This window comes from Macrotis lagotis, chromosome 7 (assembly GCF_037893015.1).
Source record: "Macrotis lagotis isolate mMagLag1 chromosome 7, bilby.v1.9.chrom.fasta, whole genome shotgun sequence".
In the NCBI taxonomy this organism is placed as follows: Eukaryota; Metazoa; Chordata; class Mammalia; order Peramelemorphia; family Peramelidae; genus Macrotis; species Macrotis lagotis.
In genome coordinates, this window is record NC_133664.1 from 35,121,751 (window position 1) to 35,140,885 (window position 19,135).

Sequence of the window (19,135 nt, forward strand, 5' to 3'; positions counted from 1 at the left end):
ACTCTAACATATGCATCTAAATGAGTGTTCTTGCCTTCAAAGTAGTCACCTTGGAAGGAAATGCACTTATTCGAATGAAGGTAAACTTGGAAAGTAATGAAGAGAAATTTCATAGGAAAGAAGTTAGATGCTATATAGTCAAAAAGCATACTTTTTATGGGTTGTGTTAATCAGTGGTCTATTATTTTTATTCTTATTCCTAATTGAGTTTAGAATGTAAAATCAAGATAAAGTTGACTATTCATCCCTAGCTGCACTCTGCATAGGATTGCCCTGAAATATTATATGAAATATTTTAATATATAAAGTATAAATACAATAGGTCAGCATCATTTAGCTGGTCATCCCTTTCTAACACAGATCCTATGAATTGTATTCTTTGTACTGTCATTTCAAAAAAAGTATTTTTGTGGAACTCCTAGTTACACAAAACTACCTTTATCTCTGTTCCTTTGGAAAGAATAACTTTTTCAAGGCTCAGTTCAAGTCAGCTTCCTGTAGGAATCCAAGGCTGATGTACCAAGAGTGCATCCCTCCAACCCCAGGAAAGAGAAGTTTTTGTAACTTCCCTGCTTTCTCTCCAATGGAAAATAAGCTACTTAGAGCTAAGGACCAATGAGTCCTTGTCTTCATAGCCTCAGAGCTGGGTTTACTACCTGGGCAAAGAAAAGGTGCTTAATAAATGTACAACATACCTTGTCCCACTAGACAATGCATCTGGCGTGTGAGGTTAATCCTTTGGAAACCTGTTGATTGAGTTATTAAGCTAAGCTCTGGTGCCAGTAATTAATCGTTAAAATAGTTATACTCCTGCAGTGGGTTATTTGGCACACCACTTAAGTTGCAGTCCTCGCGGAAGGAACCTATGGTTTTTCAGAGTAATAACAGGTTTGGAACAGTTTTACTAATACATGCATCGCCTGACTTGCCTTTACTTAAGTACAGTTTTTGATTTTCTGATTTTCCTAGTATTTTAAGAATTCTCTGTATCCTAATTTGAAGTAAAACAGACTCCTCCAACAAAATGTATTTGGCCCAAACCACTGCAGAATCTCACTGTCGCCTGTATGCAACAGATGACTCTTCTTGTAAATTACTATTAGATAAGGTTATTTTATTTTGCAAACTATTGTTTTTTGATAAATCAGGATAGCTCACATTGATAATTTATTTTGTTCTGAATTATTTATGTGGCCTATCCATGTTTCCTAAATTAATCAGGTAATTGGGCCACTCTAAGCTATGTAGACCTGGCCAATAATGCAAATATTGAGTCAATACAATGTATAAGTAATACAGAACTATACAGTGAAGTTGATTTAAAATTAAAATGGTTTGTCAAAGCCAAATAGTTTGTCCATCCAATAGAACTGTAAGATGATTCTGGCATTAGATGTATCACTTTGTCTCTCCTATACAACATCAGTCCTTAAATTGGCTTCTTACTTCATTTAAGGTTCCATTACAGAGCAAAAACCCATTGTCTACTTTTTGCAGTAGATTCTGGATACTGGGAGTAATACAATGCATTGAAAAGAAATTTATGTATCTGTGTGCAAGATACTCATTTATGTGCTAAGGCTATAAAGGTAAAAATGAAACCATCTTTATCCTCAAAAAATGTGTAGGGAATGTATCAGGGGAAATAATACAGAAAATATAAAAAAATGAAATACTTCCAAAAGAAGTAAAATTCAAGTTGTGGGGAGGAGGCAATCTGGGACAATCAGAAATAACCTCCTGAAGGAAATGGCACTGGGCTGGGGAGAAAACTCAGAATTCTAGGGCAGAGGTCAGGGAGGAGGGCAAACCAGCCTGGGGAGTAGTTGGTGCCAGTTTGGGGAGAAGGGATGTTATGTGTGAGGAATGGCAAGCATGGCATCAGTTGGACTGGAATGGAAAGTGTGTAAAGGAGACAAAAATAGAAGTCTAGAAAGGTAGGTTGGAGCCAGAACATGAAGATTCTTCAAACCCCTGAGGCACCTGTATTTTATGCCAGAGGCAATAAGATGTTTTTGGAGAAGGGGACTAAAATGAGCCCTATGCATAAGAACCTTATGGATATGATGGATTATAAATGGAAGACTTGAACCTATTTCTTCATAGAGTTTATCTTACCATAAGACCCACCCCCATAACAATCAATAACATATTGCATGATAAGTATATTGTGGAGGTCGAGAATAAATTTCTTTGTGAGGTCAGGGGAGAAGAACATGGTTGATTTTCATGTGTGGGCTTTAAAGAGTGAGGATGAAGTGAACCTGTGATAACAAAGTAGGGACAACATTGAATAAAAGAAAGGATTCCCTAGAGCAGACACTTAAAGGTCGACAAGTACAGGGCATGTTTGGGAAATGAAGGCATCTGATATTCGGAAGGGAACGGAATCGGGGAATAAGCATTTATTAAATGCCTACTACTTAACCAAGTAATGAGCTAACTTTTCAAACATTATCTCATTTGATCTTCACCACAACCATGGGAAGTAGGGACTATTGCTAACCCCAATTTATAGCTAAAGAAACTAAGGCAGAAGATGTTAAGACCCTTGCCCAGTAACTTCTAGCTAATAAGGGTCAGAAGTTGGATTTGCACTTAGGTCTTCTTAAATGCAGGTCCAGCATTTCACTGTGCCCTTATAGAGGAAATAGTTGAAGAAACATTAATCTAATAGTATTGGAGACTTTTAAATTCAGACAATGAAATTTGAATTGTAGCACTTTGAAAGCAAGGACTGTCTGTTGCTTCTTTTTGTCTCCCCTGTGCTTATTACAGGCCCTGCTACTTATTAGGTGCTAATTAAAGGTTTATTGACAGCCTGAGGTATGTATCATGGAGTGTTATGATACAACCATGTATAAGAAAGCTTAAAATGGCAGTGATATGGAAGGTAAATTGGTCGGGGCTGTGGAGGTAGGTAAGCCTACTGGAAAGAGAAAAATGTTGGTGAATGTAAACCATGTTAACCAGAGTTGGAATGAGCAAGAATTGGTAGCAGCTGGGATATAAAGAAGAAAAAATCAAAGACTTTTAAATGCTCGGGTTTCCTACCTGGAAGCCGCTTAGCACAACTTAGTGTTAGATAATATTAAAGGTTAATAACTGTGTCTTGAGTGGATTTAATTCAATATTTTAATTTAAAGCTTCTTTTGATTTTTTAAGTGCAGTGACATTGAAACATATGTTTTGTATTTTTAAAGGCATACACTAGAGTAGGCTAAGAATACTACTATTGATAAGCAGCAGTTGAAATGCAGCAACTTTTAAATATTAGGGTAGATGCATGAAGTTTTAATATACTTAGGACACTCCATCCATAAAACAAAATCTGTGAATCAAAAACATACCATTTATAGTTGGTTTACAGACAAAGCTATTGTGCACCTGGTTAGTCTAGTTCTAATCAAACCCAAAAGAATAAAATCAAAAGAAAAGCAGAACAACATACCCTTGACCAGCCTCAGATCATTTATCACTAGTGAGAAATCTTGATCTTTTTCTTACCAAGTCATATCCCAAATACAATCTCCAAAGCACACCACTGTCATGATCCCTATTTGGGTTGGGGAGGGGCTAAATATCAAATGATCTCATCTTTATGTGAATCCAAGATAATGAATTTTCCTTAGTGTGCTCAGATTCACTAGTGATTCTCTGAGAATAGAATGGAGGTGTGATTTTAAACTAGACCAACAGCAAGAATGTGACAAAGTAAAATGAATTACTTGGTACACTTACGCTATCCAGGTAGCTTCCAAGGTGTGTTGTGGCCAGGTGGATGAATCACCGGGCTTGGGATCAGGACAACTTAGATTTAAATCTTCCTCATGCATTGACTAGCAAGCTGACTGGTTAGGTTGCTTAACCATTCAGGTTTTTCCTGAGGATAATTTGATTTCATATAGAAAATGATTATCCTTTATTGTTTTAAAGTTTTTGAATTCTTTCACCCTAATTTCATTCTTGGGGTACACTAAAAGATTTTATAGCACGTATTTGCTAAAATATTCATAGGGCTCCTGTAAAAACTTAAGATGTATGACAGGATGTCAACATGTTACGACTGATAAAAGATCAACGTGCTATCAGAAATTGAGAAAGTAAGTTAAAATCTCTTTATTTCCCTGATATCCAGTGGAATGAGGTTGGGGAGGAACTAGTTAATTGGTCTTCCCTTCTAGTCAGGCAGTTGTGATTCAACCAAACACCTTTATTTTCCCTCTATTAAGTAAGACAGCTCTTTTGAAGGATTTCATTTAGATTTTATTAACGTATTTGTTTCTCACTAAAAATCACAAAGGAGTAATAAAAAAAAGAAAGACTCATTTTAGAATGGGAAAATGAGACTACTACTTATCTTTTTTTCAGTGAAAGATGGAAAGTTATGCTACTGTGAGTATATTGAGTGGTTGGTTGGACTACATAAGGAAAAAAATTCCTGAGATAATATAGTGAATTCAAGTCACTTTTAAACTCATTGGATCTGTTTCCTTATCTGTAAAATGAAGGGATTGGATTAGATGACCTTGAGAATACCTTCTAGTTTTAATATTCACATCTTTAGAGCTTAAGGTTATTAGTATCATTCAAGTTTGTTGTAGATTCAAAAGTTTTAGGGATATTTCTGTCTCCTCAGATGAATTTGATAACTTCTAAATCCTATAAGCCTTTAAAAAAATATGAACCAACCTATCAATGAAGACTTTTTTTGGATTTGAAGGATCCTGGCTGATCTTACTAACTGTTCTAAATAAAATCTAGATAAAATTTCAAAAATGTCATTTTTATGTGATTTTCTGAAAATCACAGCACTTTGCACTTGAGATATTTAAATGGAAATGAAAATTTTTTTCTGCTTCAGGTCAATTTTTAAAAAACTTTTTTTTGGAAATCATCTATTCTTCCCATGCAGCATGGAACCATAGGTGGTACATTGGATAGTGTGAGTCCTTACTTGTCTTAGAGATAAGAAGATCTGAATTCACATCAGACCTCAGAACTAAGTAGCTGAGTGACCCTGAGCAAGTTAATTAACTTCTCTCTGCCTCAGTTTTCTCATCTGTAGAATGGAGATATTATACTTTCCCAGTGTTGTTGATTGTAAAGAAAGTGTCATTGTAAAGATCTTTGCAAGCCTTAAAACCCTATATAAATGCTAGTTATAACATATATATCCCTTTATATAGCAAGTATGTGTCAGTTTATGCAAAATTAGACATTTATAGTCTGCATCTCTGTCCCCTCCAGACCTTTCTATTAAGAGGAAAAAATCCAGATCAATTTTAAGATAAAAAATTTTTATGCTCAGGTTTTTTTGTTTAGCAAGGCAAATGGGGTTAAGTGGCTTGCCCAAGGCCACACAGGTAATTATTAGGTGTCTGAGGTCGGATTTGAACTCAGGTACTCCTGACTCCAAGGTCGGTGCTTTATCCACTACGCCACCTAGTCGCCCCCCTGCTCAAACAGTTTTAACCATTCTTTAATTAGTTAGAATTTTGGAGAAAAAACAAACAGCTCTTTTTAAAGGAAATTATAAGAAATTTTAAAAAATCTTGTAAAGCCTGTGTTTATTAAAACTTAAGTGTTGATTGTATGCATTACATATTTTGGGAGAACAGTACTTTAAGAGTATCTTAATTACATGTGAATTTATGTGAAAAGTCTGCTTCAATATAAAGTGCCACAGAAGCAACTCCATTGTCCCATAGATCCTGATACAAGGATATTAGAATCTCTCATTCTAAAATGGATACATTATCACATATAACCCATAGATCATATTATAGGGAGCATCCAAATGAGTTATAGCATTCAAAGATTTTTGCTCTTGATTTTCTTCTTTAGGAGTCAGAAAATAAATATGCAAATTTTATTCTAAATAAATCTTATTACTTTAAATAGATAAAAGATCCTCAAAACACATAAACTAAGGTATTAAACAATCATTTCTCATAACAAAGGCTAATTTTTCAGGCACAAACAAAAATATTTCAGAAGGAAAGCTTTAATTTTTAGGAAATATTGCTAAAATAGCATTTATATTTTAGTTTTCTTAAAATCAAATAGGTAAAATCGATATTTGAATTAACCATACTAAGTTGTTAAGACTTGGATCAGAATAGTTTCTTCAAATTGTCCTCAATTTTCTCCGCGAGACTTTTTGTATATAAAGATCTTCCTAAACCTTGCAACTGCCTAAACTTTAGCATACATCCAGCGTTGAGCATTTGGAGGTCAACCACTGAAACTGCGGATAGAGTGCTGAGTCTAGAGCCAGGAGGACCTAAGTTCAAATTTGACCTTAGATATTTACCAGGTTGTGTGACCCTAGGAAAGTTACTTAACCCTGTTTGCCTCAGTTTCTTCACCTGTAAAATGAGCTGGAGGGAAAAAACATTTGGCAAACCCTTCCCATATCTTTGCCAAGAAAACCCTGAATTGAGTCAGAGAATCATCCTTGACTGAAATGACTAAACAACAAAGTGCTGAACACAGATTATGGAAAATGCTACAAATTCAGATCATCTAATAGTATCTTGTGCCTCCTATAAATCATAAATAATCAGGAACTGATTTTTAAAACTGAAAAATTTTGCCTTAATGATAAATGATGATGAATATACCGAATGATGTCGCCTGTGCCCACAGGGGAGAGGAGCTAACAAACACTCCAACACATAAATCTAACTACTTCTGGGCTCCTCCATACTCGTAGAATTTGTAGCAAATCCTGCCTTGATAAAAGCTATTATGAAAGCAACTGCATTTATTATACTGCCTGTGCTGTTTGCTGAATAGAGCTGAAAACGAGTTGGTTTTGCCTGGAATGAGCTATTTTAATTTAGGGCATAATATTAAAAGCTAACCCTAGATTAAAGAAGGGTGTGGATTTGTTTTTGTGATTGTTGATGATGTTCTAAGCTAAAACTCTAGTAGAGTGTGTGAGATAAAAAAAAACTTCAGTTTTTCCCTGGGGGGGAATGTAAGCCTTCCCTGGTTGTGAAAACCTGTTTAACTTGGTTACCCCTTGAGCAATAATAGCATGTGTCTTGTTTTGAAAAACTGTGTTTCCGTAAATTCTTCTAACCATAATCAATCTTCTGCGATGAGATGTGTATCTGAGCAGATAAGTTGGGAAGGATAAGTTTTTCTAAATATTTTTTAAATGACTAAGAAAGGTTCCCCCTCCTTGCCTTTGTAAATACTGCAGTCTCTTATATTCTTTGTTTTCAGAAAAGAAAAAAAAAACCTGGAAAAACAGCTTGGCAAGAACTTGGTTTCCACCCGAAAATAGCCACAGCTGTGATATATGATGATATTAAGCTTTTGAGTGGATTATTTATATGATTTTATAAGTTGTGCTTTTTTAGTTAAAGTTGTGATCTTTCAAGAGAGATTGTGCTGGACAGCACCCAGAAAACAAACGGGAGGACTAAAAGAGATGAACGGAGTCCGGGTACCATATGTTAAATTCCAGAATAAGCATGTGCATTTTGCAAAGGAGTGAAAAGAGTTGTTGTTGAGAAGTACCCAGAGCTATGTTTTTAGTTTACACTTTACATTTTGTTAAGTAGATTGCTCGAGCTGTACTCTTTGCCTCCAATGTTTTTTGGAATGTATACCCTCGGAGCATTTCCATAACAAAGGGTTTTCAGTGTAATGTTGAAATTATTTTGCTTTATGACTTAAACAGTGAAGGGAAAAAAATAGTGATTGAAAGCATCACCACACCATAAACAAATATACTCATTTGCCTCAAAGCAGGACCATCTCATAGATAAATTGCAAATCTTAAACCACACTGGTGTGGGTACTTCCTGGAAATGTGTTAACTCTTTGGGACCCTAAAATATAATTTCCCAAATTACTTAACCAGGACCGTTTTCTGTCACTACACCTATCAAAGGGCCATCTGATAATTAGGATCAGTGGTTCCAGATCTGGAAGGGATGTCCCTAAAGGTATTTTCTGATCTACTCCCTGTCCTTAAGAGTTTGACAACAACATTTCACAGGTAAGGTTTCTGAAGGTCAGAGGGATTGAGTTTCCCAAAGTCACTCAGTTACTAGCAGGGAGAGGAAACTATTGTCCAGAGTGCCTTACTTCCTATATAAGGGCTTTTGTCTCTCTTTTACTTTGTCAACAGCTTCTCTATTTTCAAAAAAGCAATTTAAAAATCCAACCATTATAATGATTACCTCAGAGTCCAAGAACAATTTTATAAAAATTTGGAGCATAAATGTTTAAGCCAAAATTTAATATTTATGGGAGAGAAAATAATTTCCCTCGTTTAGAACTTATACCCAAGATTTTTGGACATGGAAATGAATATTTTCATATTTGATAAATTGTGAAATATTATGGGTGGTAAACTTATTTTTCAAATTCAGAATCATTCGCTCATTCTAAAACCAAGTTGATTTTCTCCTATTTCTGTTATATAATAGTAATGATATTTTAAAGTTACTAAATAGAAAAGGCCTATGTCTCCTTACAAAATTAGATCCTTAAGAAATTCTTGTAGTTACAGAAATATATGATATATTTGTGATAAGAGTCCCTTCCTAAACCAGCTATTATTTAATTTCACAGTGAAGAAAATCTTATCATTTTTATGTAGATTTTGAGAAGGTTCTCAAGTTAATTAATATCAACCCACATTAAAAAATGTAAATGTAGCAGAACATCTACTTATTTGAACTTAAAAAAATAGTAATATCAGTAAGCTTTTAAAGTTGAGTTTGGCTTTTGCCCAAAATCTATGACACTGCCTGAAATTATCAATTTGGCATTTTCATATCCATTGATACACTTCAGTGCTGATGCTTCACTTCAAAGTCATATATTGTAAAAAAAAAAAACTCTTATTGAACCATTGTACATTTTGAATAATGTACAATAATGTTCTTTTTAGAGAGAGGGAAATAGTCCCTGATAGTGTGGGAACACAAGTCAGAAGGAAAAACTGTATTCATGGTTGCCAGAAAAAAGATGGAATAATTACAGAACAGCTTGGACATACACGTGTAAAGTAGACCAAGCCTTTATGATAATTAGGAAAGGCGCTATACCTGTTTCATGGATGGATAGAAGATTTAAATATGCGGTACAGTCAATTGCTTTGTTATGGAAGATTTTTTAAATGAAACAGGTAAGAGGAAAAAGCATAAAAGCCAAGTCTAATATTTAAAAGGCCACGAATATGTAATACCTATCAGTGATATAATTATCTATATTAGACATTGGGCGCCAATGAAGAAATATCACTCTGAATTATGATTTTAATTGGTTTTTTTTTTAGGTTAGAATTGCAGTTTAAGATAATTGAGGAATAATTTCTTTTAGGATTTTCAAGTCTTTGAAAGCTATTGTCTATTTTCCAGAAAAGTCACTTTATGACACTGTAATTTCTAGTTGTAAGTTGGCAGTGACGCTCCTATTACAAATTCAGTCACCTGTGACAGTATGACTTCCTTAACCCAAGCAGCTTGATCTCTGGACCAGCCATAATGGTCGATGACCAAATTGTAGAAAAGGCTATTGTAAAAGTACAACAACATCCAGGTTGGAAGCAGTGTTTGTGAATCTTCCGAACAATGCATTATCTCTCTGTTCAGTGCCAAAGAATGACAGTCATATTTAAAATGTGTCATAGGTAAAAACAGCGACAATTGCCACAGAGCGAAATGGGAAGCCAGAGAACAATGCCATGAACATTAATGCTTCCATTTACGATGAGATTCAGCAAGAAATGAAGCGCGCAAAGGTGTCTCAAGCTCTCTTTGCAAAGGTTGCAGCCACCAAAAGCCAGGTAAGAACCTATCATCAAATAAGGAATCAACAAGTTTGGGTTGGGTTTTTTTCGGTTGCTGTTTTGTTTTATTTTGTTTTAAATAAATGGTGCCAGTAGGGTTACCAGTACATCATTGTCTCTTTTCTCTATGCTTGAGTCATGCCTTGGATCAACAGTAGACTTTAATTGAGAGCATAATTTCTTATGGGGTATGGATTTAATTGATTACACATTTATTTAGAGTATCTGGGTGCTAGGGATACAAAACTGAAAAATGAATGGAATCCTTTTTTTTTTTAAAGTCGAGGGAAATAAAATGTGTATCCAATTACATTCCATATTAGGTAAAGTGTGATAGGGCTAAATGATACATTGTTTTCATATGGGAGTAGGGAAGGCTTTGAAAGAATTATACCTGAACTATGTCTTTAATGAAAAGATGGGTTTTAACAGGTAAAAACATGACTGGGTTGTGGTCCATTTATGAGAGATGAAAGAGAGGAAGAAAGGGGCAGGATAAGATGGAAAAATAACTGATGGGTCTGATTTGTCTGGAACATGGTAATGTAGGAAGAGGTAGCAAGTAATGTGAAATATAACTATAGATGTTGCTGTTAGATTGTGAAGGTTCTTAAATGTTGTTAAGGTGTTTTCAGTTTCCCCTATAAGTAGAAAAGACTTTGGAGAGGGGAAGAAATATGAACTGACTTGAATATCTATCTGAAAGATCAATATGATGACTTTGATTGAAGGAATTGATTAGTGTTGGAGAAGTCAAACTGATAGAAGTTGACCACTGATTGGATATGAAAAGGAAGAGAAAAAAGTCAAAGATGAGTTAGAGGCTGACTAGGAAGATATTAGTACTCTCAACAGAAGTGGGGGTATCCAGTTTTGGGTAGGAGTTACATTCAATTTTGGACATGTAGTATTTCATTGATGATAAGAGATCTAGGTTGTAGGTGACGCTTTGCTGAACAGAGGGTATAAAACATGGAAATAAAGATTTGTGGCATCATCTGCATAGAAGTAATCATTGCAGATTGGGTGAGGTCTCCCTGGAAAAGAGTATTGGTGGGGGGAAGTTCGGTATGAACTAGGGGCTGGACAATGAGGTTAGAGAAGGAGGAGGAATTGTGTGGACAGTCTGAAAAAAAATAAATCAAAGAAGTATTCATTAAGCATCTACTTGGTTCCAGAAATGTACTAGAGGATGCAGGGACAAAAATGAAATAATTCCTGGTCCCCAAGAGCCTCCATTCTGATGGAATTTATATGTCTGTAAATACATACACACCTACATATGTGTGTGTGTGTGTGTGTGTGTGTGTGTATGTGTGGTATAATTAATATATGGTAGTTTGGGGAGAGTGAACATTGCATTTACAAATCCTACTTGGTCATTATGAATAAAATATTTTTAAAATTCACCACTGGATTCTATTTACAAGTATAGGAGAACTGGAAATTTTGAGTACTGTCTCAGAGCAGTATATTATGGAGGGAGGGTAATCTCTGAGTTATTGCTATTACTTAAGTATTCTAACTACCTTGATTTCCCTCATATAGTTTCCTTCTGTTCTAACTTTAACTTCTCACTCATATTATAAGGAAAACTGAATTCTTTAACCTTTAAAAAATTTTTCACATATATTGACATATTGTTTATTTTCCTTTTATGCAGAAATCTTTCAAATAGCATAGATGTAGAAGATCTTTTAATTATAGTGCCTGATATATATTATAAATTCATGAAAATTGAGAATATATTTACAGAAAAATAAAAAAGATATACTTTATACATTTCATGAAAAAAATAGCAAGGTTTGAATAACATTGCTCCAGATTTTTCACTTTATTTTCATCACAAGTAGAATAATCCTTGTGAACAAAGTCAAACCATATATGCTTGTGTTGACAAAACAATTAAGAGCAGATCTAAGAGGCTGAGCAGAATACAGAATCATTCTCTCTTTTCAACAAAAACATTGGAAGATAATTTCTATGAAAGGTGTTATAGTCATTCTGGGCTTTGATGCCCCAAATTTATAAATTGCAAATGTAGAGCATGCCTAATCCAATTCAGCAATCATCCATTAGGTTCCTGCTTTTTGTATTAGTCCCTGTCCTGGGTTCTGAAACCTCAAAGATGACAAGCTGCCTAGTCCTGGTGCTTGTTGGCTACTGTAGAAATGAGACCTGGATGCAAAATAGCCTCCCCCAGACTTAGAAAACTATTATTCTTTTTTTGTTGTTGTTGTAGTTTGTTTGTTTTGCAAGGCAGTGGAGTTGAATGACTTGCCCATGGTCACAGCTAAGTAATTATTAAGTGTCTGAGGTCAAATTTGAACTCAGGTCCTCCTGACTCCAAGGCCAGAAAACTGTTGATTCTTAACAACTCTCCCAAGTGCTCATATTGAGAATCTTTTAGCTGTCCATTTCTGGTAAAATAGACAATCATGTATTTGGTCTGTAATATTCCCATACATGTTTTTTAGTATTTAAAAAAAAATTATGGTTGCAACATCACTAGTGTAACTTGATGTAAGCCTCCATTTAAGAAGAGGTTGCTCTTTTTTAAGTTATAGGCGGTAAGGAATACTTAAGGGATATTTTGGAAATGTTATATAAAAATGATTAAACTCAAGCTGTGGACTGTAAAAATTATAGCTTTATAGGCCACATGCCTGCCTACCCTTCAATCACTGTCAAAGTGATAATTTCTACAATAATATGTTTCTTTTATTGTGGGATTCTAAACATCAAGTGCTGTTTAAACATTAAACTGAATTGTTTATGTTAGTGCCGTACTCAGCGTGTCATACATCGGGCCACTGTAATCTCTCATGGAATGTAAAATTCTGTCATGAATCATGGCTTGTATATCGGAAATTACTGTAATTTTGATTGGAAATTACAGGGCTCTTGAAATGTTTCTAATTATGATAGAATGTTAGAGCAGCTTCAAACCTGTGTGCTTCTTCAGATGTCTTTATTTACATGGCAAGACTGTACATCAACGACAAATGTCCTCTTCTCACTTTAGCCCCTTGCCTACCCCCCGCCATCACCCTCAGTTTGGAGTTTTCATTTTATAGTAAGGAGGAGCTTCTCCACATCCCACTATATTTGATCATTTTCTCTCTTGTTGACATCTCATCTTTTGGGTTGAACCTGCACCTTAAAAAAAAAAAGGCTGAGAGTTCTTCATTCTCAGAGGGTCAGGTTATCTCCCGAAGCATCACAAACAGGCAAACTATTATTTTTTAAACTAAATTATGGAATTTAACCTTGGTTAAAACAGCTACTTTTTGTTTAAAAACAAAGCACTGAGATCACACAGTAGGAGAGAACTCAGTGTCATCTCGTCTTTGGCTCAATCAGTCCCTCAGTTCCTTTTATCTCTATTTCATGTCCTTTGGTTGAGCTCTCGACGACTCCCTTGTACCTCATCGTTACTAAATGTAAGTTAGCCTTCTCTTCCTCATGCCTATTAGCCTATTATAGTCACTCTTGGGATATTTCTTGACTTCTTAGACAGCCTACTTTCTTAGTGACTGTTCTAAGGGCTGAGTATTTTTCCAGTGTGGAAGAGGAGGGTCAACTTCCAAGCATTCTTCCCGTCTGATTTCCTTCTATCAGACGGAGGTAAATTTCACGAGTCCAAACTACTTCACAAAGTATAAGCAAGGAATAAAATGTCCAATCAATTTAGATTGACCATGATGAATGAAACACAAGATGCTTCCATCACTGCTTCCCCCAGTGGTTTTTGTTTTTCTCTCTTATTCTCCTAAAACTGTCTTTTCATTCTCTTCTTTATGATGTTATGAATAACGAAAATTGTTACAAAGCATCAAATTATGCCAACATAGGGAAAATATCAGCCTAGGAGAAGAATAAAAATATGGCTATTTACTCAAGTTCTGTTTTTAACACATTGAGGATGCAGATCAGAAGAAAAAGAACCCACAGAGGAGTCTAACCTTGTCCAACATCAATAATTTCAATTCTTAAAGAACTTTTGGAAGAGACAAGATGGCTTTTCTTGGTTTATAACTATATTCAAAGAGGAACCTAGATATGAACCAACCTTTGAAGAGAGGATGGGAATGCGAGTGAAGTGAAGGGGGATTTACTTCCTTTCATTCTGTCCTGTTGCAACTGACTCCTATGGTTGAGTGTTTGCCCTAGTATCTTCATCTTTTGAATTAATCATCTAAATTTCATGAGGTACACATTAGCCAGAGAGGAGCAACATGAGTCCTCTAACTGTGCTACAAGTAAAAAGAAATTCATCATATTGGACTGTTCAAGCATAGCCTGAGATAGGAGAGGAGGGAGTCTGTGCTTCCTGGTTGTAAACTTAGGCTCTCAGGTCCTTCTAGAATCAAAGCTAACAATCTAAATCTTAGTATATGTTATTGAGAAGAGGTAAAGCAGCCTATTCACAGACAAGGATTACTTGCTTATTTATATATGTCATCAAAGGCCTTTTATTGCTGATAAAATTTGTATTTTCTGGAATTTTAGAAAACTTTGGCAGATACATTAGCATAATTGTTAAATAACTACTAAATTGCAAGAATAAGATTTATACTTGCATGAATCATGGATATGCCCATTGTCTTTACCTAAACATGTCTAGAACTAGAAGGAACATTAGACATATTCTAATCCAGCCTGTCTTACTTTGTAAATTGGGAAACTGAGGTTGAGAAAAGTTAAAATCACTTGCCCCAGATACCACAATGTTCATTTATTTCGTGGAGTTATTCATTTAGATTTATTCTATCATTGTGTCTTCTTAATGGATACAATTGAGTTTTGATGTAGTAGAAATTACTTGAATAAATGTAGTTAGATTTTTGCACTTATTTTGTAAATGTAAGTTACCTACATTTAAACAAAAAAAGGTGAGATCCAAACAAAGTGTGAATCATCTACAAATGAATATTTTTATACTCTGAATATTAAAATGAGCAGCAGTTTTTTCCAATTAAATCATGTTGGGATTCTGTCAAACATTTAGCAAGATAACACATTCAAATAATTACGAAAGCAGAATCCCCTAATTTTACTGTTTAAAAAAATAGCTGATTTAGGTAATAACCATTAAGGTATCATGGTTCAGTTACCATTCATTGGTTACAGTGTTTTCATATGGGAGCCAGAAATGGAATTTTTTTCTTGATGGTGGCAGATGTCGAAATCTAATTTTATTCCACAGCAAACCCCTTGAGAGCTCTGAGACTTAAGGTGTATGTCCAGCACGATCACATTAGTAGTGCTATAGGAGGTACTTTGTATGTTGAAGTGTTACATTGATTTTTATGCTTAAAAAGATAGGACTTAGCTATTCTGTTGTGTGGTTACAAAGCAAAGGGTTCTTCCTGCAGCCGAGGGTGGCATGGCCAGAAGTCTTCTGAAAATGGTCTCCATGGATAGGCTCATTTGACTTGGGTTCTTTTTTAAACAAAAGAACTTGATTATGAAAAGTAGACTTAACATGAAATGCTTTCAGCATTATCTTTCATTATTTTTGCCTTTGGTCCTATATCAATAGAAAAGTCAAACACTGGTACTGTTGTGTCTATCTATTGATAGAGCTGAGAATTGTTACCCTTTTGCAAAATGGTTCCACCAAGAAAGAAGAAGAAATATTTTTAAGTCGCCAGCTTTCCTTGCTAAAATGGTTTGGTAACCTGGATTCTAGGCCCTGAGATAATATAAGCTAGGGCTAAGGAGCTCTCACATTTCTCATGATCATAAATGATAAAAATCACTCTGACCTTTAATTTGAGTATAGGAATTCTGATATGGTAATCAGGATGTCTTAAATATAAGTGCCATATGGTATGTCACAAATCAATGGGACTAGAAATAGTTTGGAGGGCTGAATATCTGTTATCTTATATTGCTTAAAATAGCAATAAAAACACTCTTTATCAAGCTATGTATCTTGCTAAAGAGTACATAGTGATAAAATAAATGGCATAGGTGATATTCTGCCCGCAACATTAAAAAGAGATGTCCTTTATTTTGTGAGAATGAAATTTCATTTTTGTAGAAACTCCAGACTACATTTGGCTGATTGGTGAATCCTCATGCTAATTCTGAAATGCTCATTTTAACAAAACTGGTTTTTGAGGAGATCTCACCTGTATATAATTTTAAGATATAGATAGATAGATAGATAGATAGATAGATAGATAGATAGATAGATAGATAGATAGATAGATATAGATATGTATATCTCTGGCAGGAAAGCTTAGGAACAAATACCCCTAATTTCTTCCCTCCCCCACCCAGTTCTTGGTTACAGTCCAGCCTCACAGACCCTCTCCCTTCAGTGATCTCACTAGAATAGGGTTTTCTGGGAAGTGGGAAAGAAAAAGACAGACAGACAGAGAGATAGAGAAAGATGGGGTGGGGGAGAGGAGAGAGAGGGAGATACTTACACTGCCCTGGACCAATTTACCTCTGGGAAGAGGTGAAAGGTATTATGGGAGAAGGAAAAAAAGATCAGGTCAATTGAGTAACTCACCCTAAAGACTCTTCTGACCCATCTAGTCATCTCAGAGTAATCTGCATTTCTGGCCTCTTTTGTCCCTGAAAGTGGACAACTAATATTCAGAGACTCCCTGATTACAGATGACCTAAATATATTCTCCATGAATGGGTAGAGTGTCTATTTTACAATTAAAGCTCATTAGCAATAGTAACTCAAAAACTTAAAAATCACAACATACAATTTGGATTTCTTTTTTGTTGTTGTTTCAATCAGGTCTCACTCTTAACCTCGTTGGGGTTTTCTTGGCAAAGATACTGGAGTGGGTTGCCATTTCCTTCTCCAGCTCATTTTATAGATGAGGAAACTGAGGCAAACAAGGTTTAATGACTTGCTTAGGCTTACACAGCTAGTCAGTGTCTGAGGACAGATTTGAACTCAGGTCTGCTGCATTCCAGGCCCAGCACTCTTTCCATTTAACTGATACAAACAGCACTATGTGACTTACTCAGGGTCACACAATTAATAAATGTCTGAGACTTCCTGGCTCCAGACCAGGTATTCTGTCCACTGTGCCACCTAACTGCCCCGCCGATAGATTAGTATGTCTAACTAACTGACCTTTGTCATATCACCTGATTGGAGTTAGTGGTTGTTGATTAATGTCACCAAACAAAAGTGGTTTAGGATACGATTTAAGATCTAATAATTATTAGCATGACTGCATCCAGAGATCGATTTATTTTTGTATCCCCAGAGACTAGGGCAATGTTAAGTATAGTATAGGCAGTGACTATATCCTCATTGCTTGATTATTTAAAGTCACTCAATTTGTTGGCTTTTGACTCGTTCAATTTTTAGACTAAGGGCCTAAAAACTATGTAACAATAGGAAGAAGTAGAATTTACGCAGTTCTTTAAGGTTTGCAGAACACTTTGTATAGCTGCCTCATTTCATTCTCCAAACCCCATAAAATCAGTCCTGTGATCATCCCTATTTAACAGATAATGAAACTGAGACTGAGAAGAAAGTGATTTGCTCAGGGTCATGCAGCTAGCAAGAGTGTGAGGCAGAATTTGAACTCTTATCTTCTTGCCTTCAAGGTCAGTGGTCCAGAGTGCCACCTAGTTATCTATGATTAATGGTAAGTACAAGGTTCGATAAAATAGGTCTTGAAAATGGAGAATTTCTGCTTTTGGCAGGAAAAAAATGGGAGAATATTATAGAGTGAGATATACACACTCTATAACTATCTTAATAATCATCTACCTTTATTTTTTTTTTAAAAAATACATTTTGGGGTGGCTAGGTGGTGCAGTGGATAGAGCAACCGCCCTGGAGTCAGGAGTACCTGAGTTCAAATCTGGCCTCAGACACTTAATAATTCACTTAATAATTACCTAGCTGTGTGGCCATGGGTAAGCCACTTAACCCCATTTACCTTGCAAAAACTAAAAAAAAAAAAAATACATTTTGAGTCTGGCAAGGGTTGAGTTTTGCTTGTAAATTTTTGGCTGCCTCTTGGCTATTTCTGGATAAACTGCAATTTCCAGTTAATCTAAATTTGAAATTAGTTAATAAGAAATAATTGTTATGTTTTTCCTTATAACATAGAATACCTTTATCCTCACAAATATGGACATCACCCCCAAGAAATTAATTCTGTGAGAAATATTTCTTCTTTAACCATCCTCCCTTTTATATTTCAATTTTAGAATTCCTCTTAAAAATTTTCAACATATTTTCTATTGAAGTTATCTTACTTGATTTGTCTAGCCATACCTTTGGCTCTATCCCTTTTCCATCAGACAAGCTTACTTGATTCTGTGACTGTGTGCTCTTGTTTAGAGTAATTGAATCAGGTTTATAGTCAGGTTTCTCTCTCTCTCTCTCTCTCTCTCTCTCTCTCTCTCTCTCTCTCTCTCTCTCTCTCTCTCTCTCTGTATCTTAGGTAAAATATTCCCTTCTTCTTTAGCATATACATTCCCAGAAAAAATTCCCTGTGACATTTTCTAACGATTAGAAACAGAGCTTTAAATGGGAAAATTGGGCAAGGAGGAAATAACACATTTCTGAATCTGTGAATCTGTAAGCATTAGGCCAGCTTTTTAAATGAGAAATATTTTAGGTGCTAAAAAACATAACCACCATCAGCATAATACATTATAGCTGTCTAGCATCCTGTAATTCTTTTTCACATATATATATATATATATATATATATACATATATATATATATATACACACACACACATCCATCCATCCATATATATATATATATATATATATATATATATATATATATATATATGGATGTATGGATGGATGTATATGTGTGTGCGTTATCTCTTTTAATCCTCAGAAACTTGTTAAGTCAGCTATTATAAAATAGATACTACATCAATTTTATAGTAAGGATACTGAAAACCACAAAGATCAAATGACTAGGATCATATAGACTTAGGGATTCTTAACCTGGGATTCATGAATCTGTAATTTTTCTTTTTAAAAATGTGGGTATCTGTTTTTTCAGTATAATTGATTTCCTTTGATAGCTTATATTTTTTATTTTATGTATTTAAAGACATCATTATAAAGAATCCGTAGGCTTCAAAAGGGTCCATGACATACAGAAAGTCTGACATAGGGAGTAAATGGCAAGAGTCAGGATCAGAAGTCACATCTGTTGACTCCATAGACTTGAATCCTCCATATTAAATGCCTTACTCATTCCACAAACAATATATATGTTACTGTCCATAATTTCCATTTCCCTTTTTCTCAAGGGGATGGTATAGGGCAAAGATCTTGTATAGAAACTTATTAT

At 35.1% G+C, this 19,135-nt stretch overlaps 1 protein-coding gene across 6 annotated transcripts in view; it reads left to right on the top strand.

Annotated features, from left to right (window-relative positions):
• Positions 1–19,135, top strand: part of SATB1 (SATB homeobox 1) — a 156,966-nt gene that overhangs the window by 107,520 nt on the left and 30,311 nt on the right. For all 6 annotated transcript variants that reach the window (XM_074195728.1, XM_074195731.1, XM_074195730.1 and 3 more), the window contains one exon: positions 9,659–9,814. In XM_074195728.1, coding sequence (XP_074051829.1) covers positions 9,659–9,814 — 156 coding nt within the window. The remainder of the gene's footprint in view (positions 1–9,658; positions 9,815–19,135) is intronic.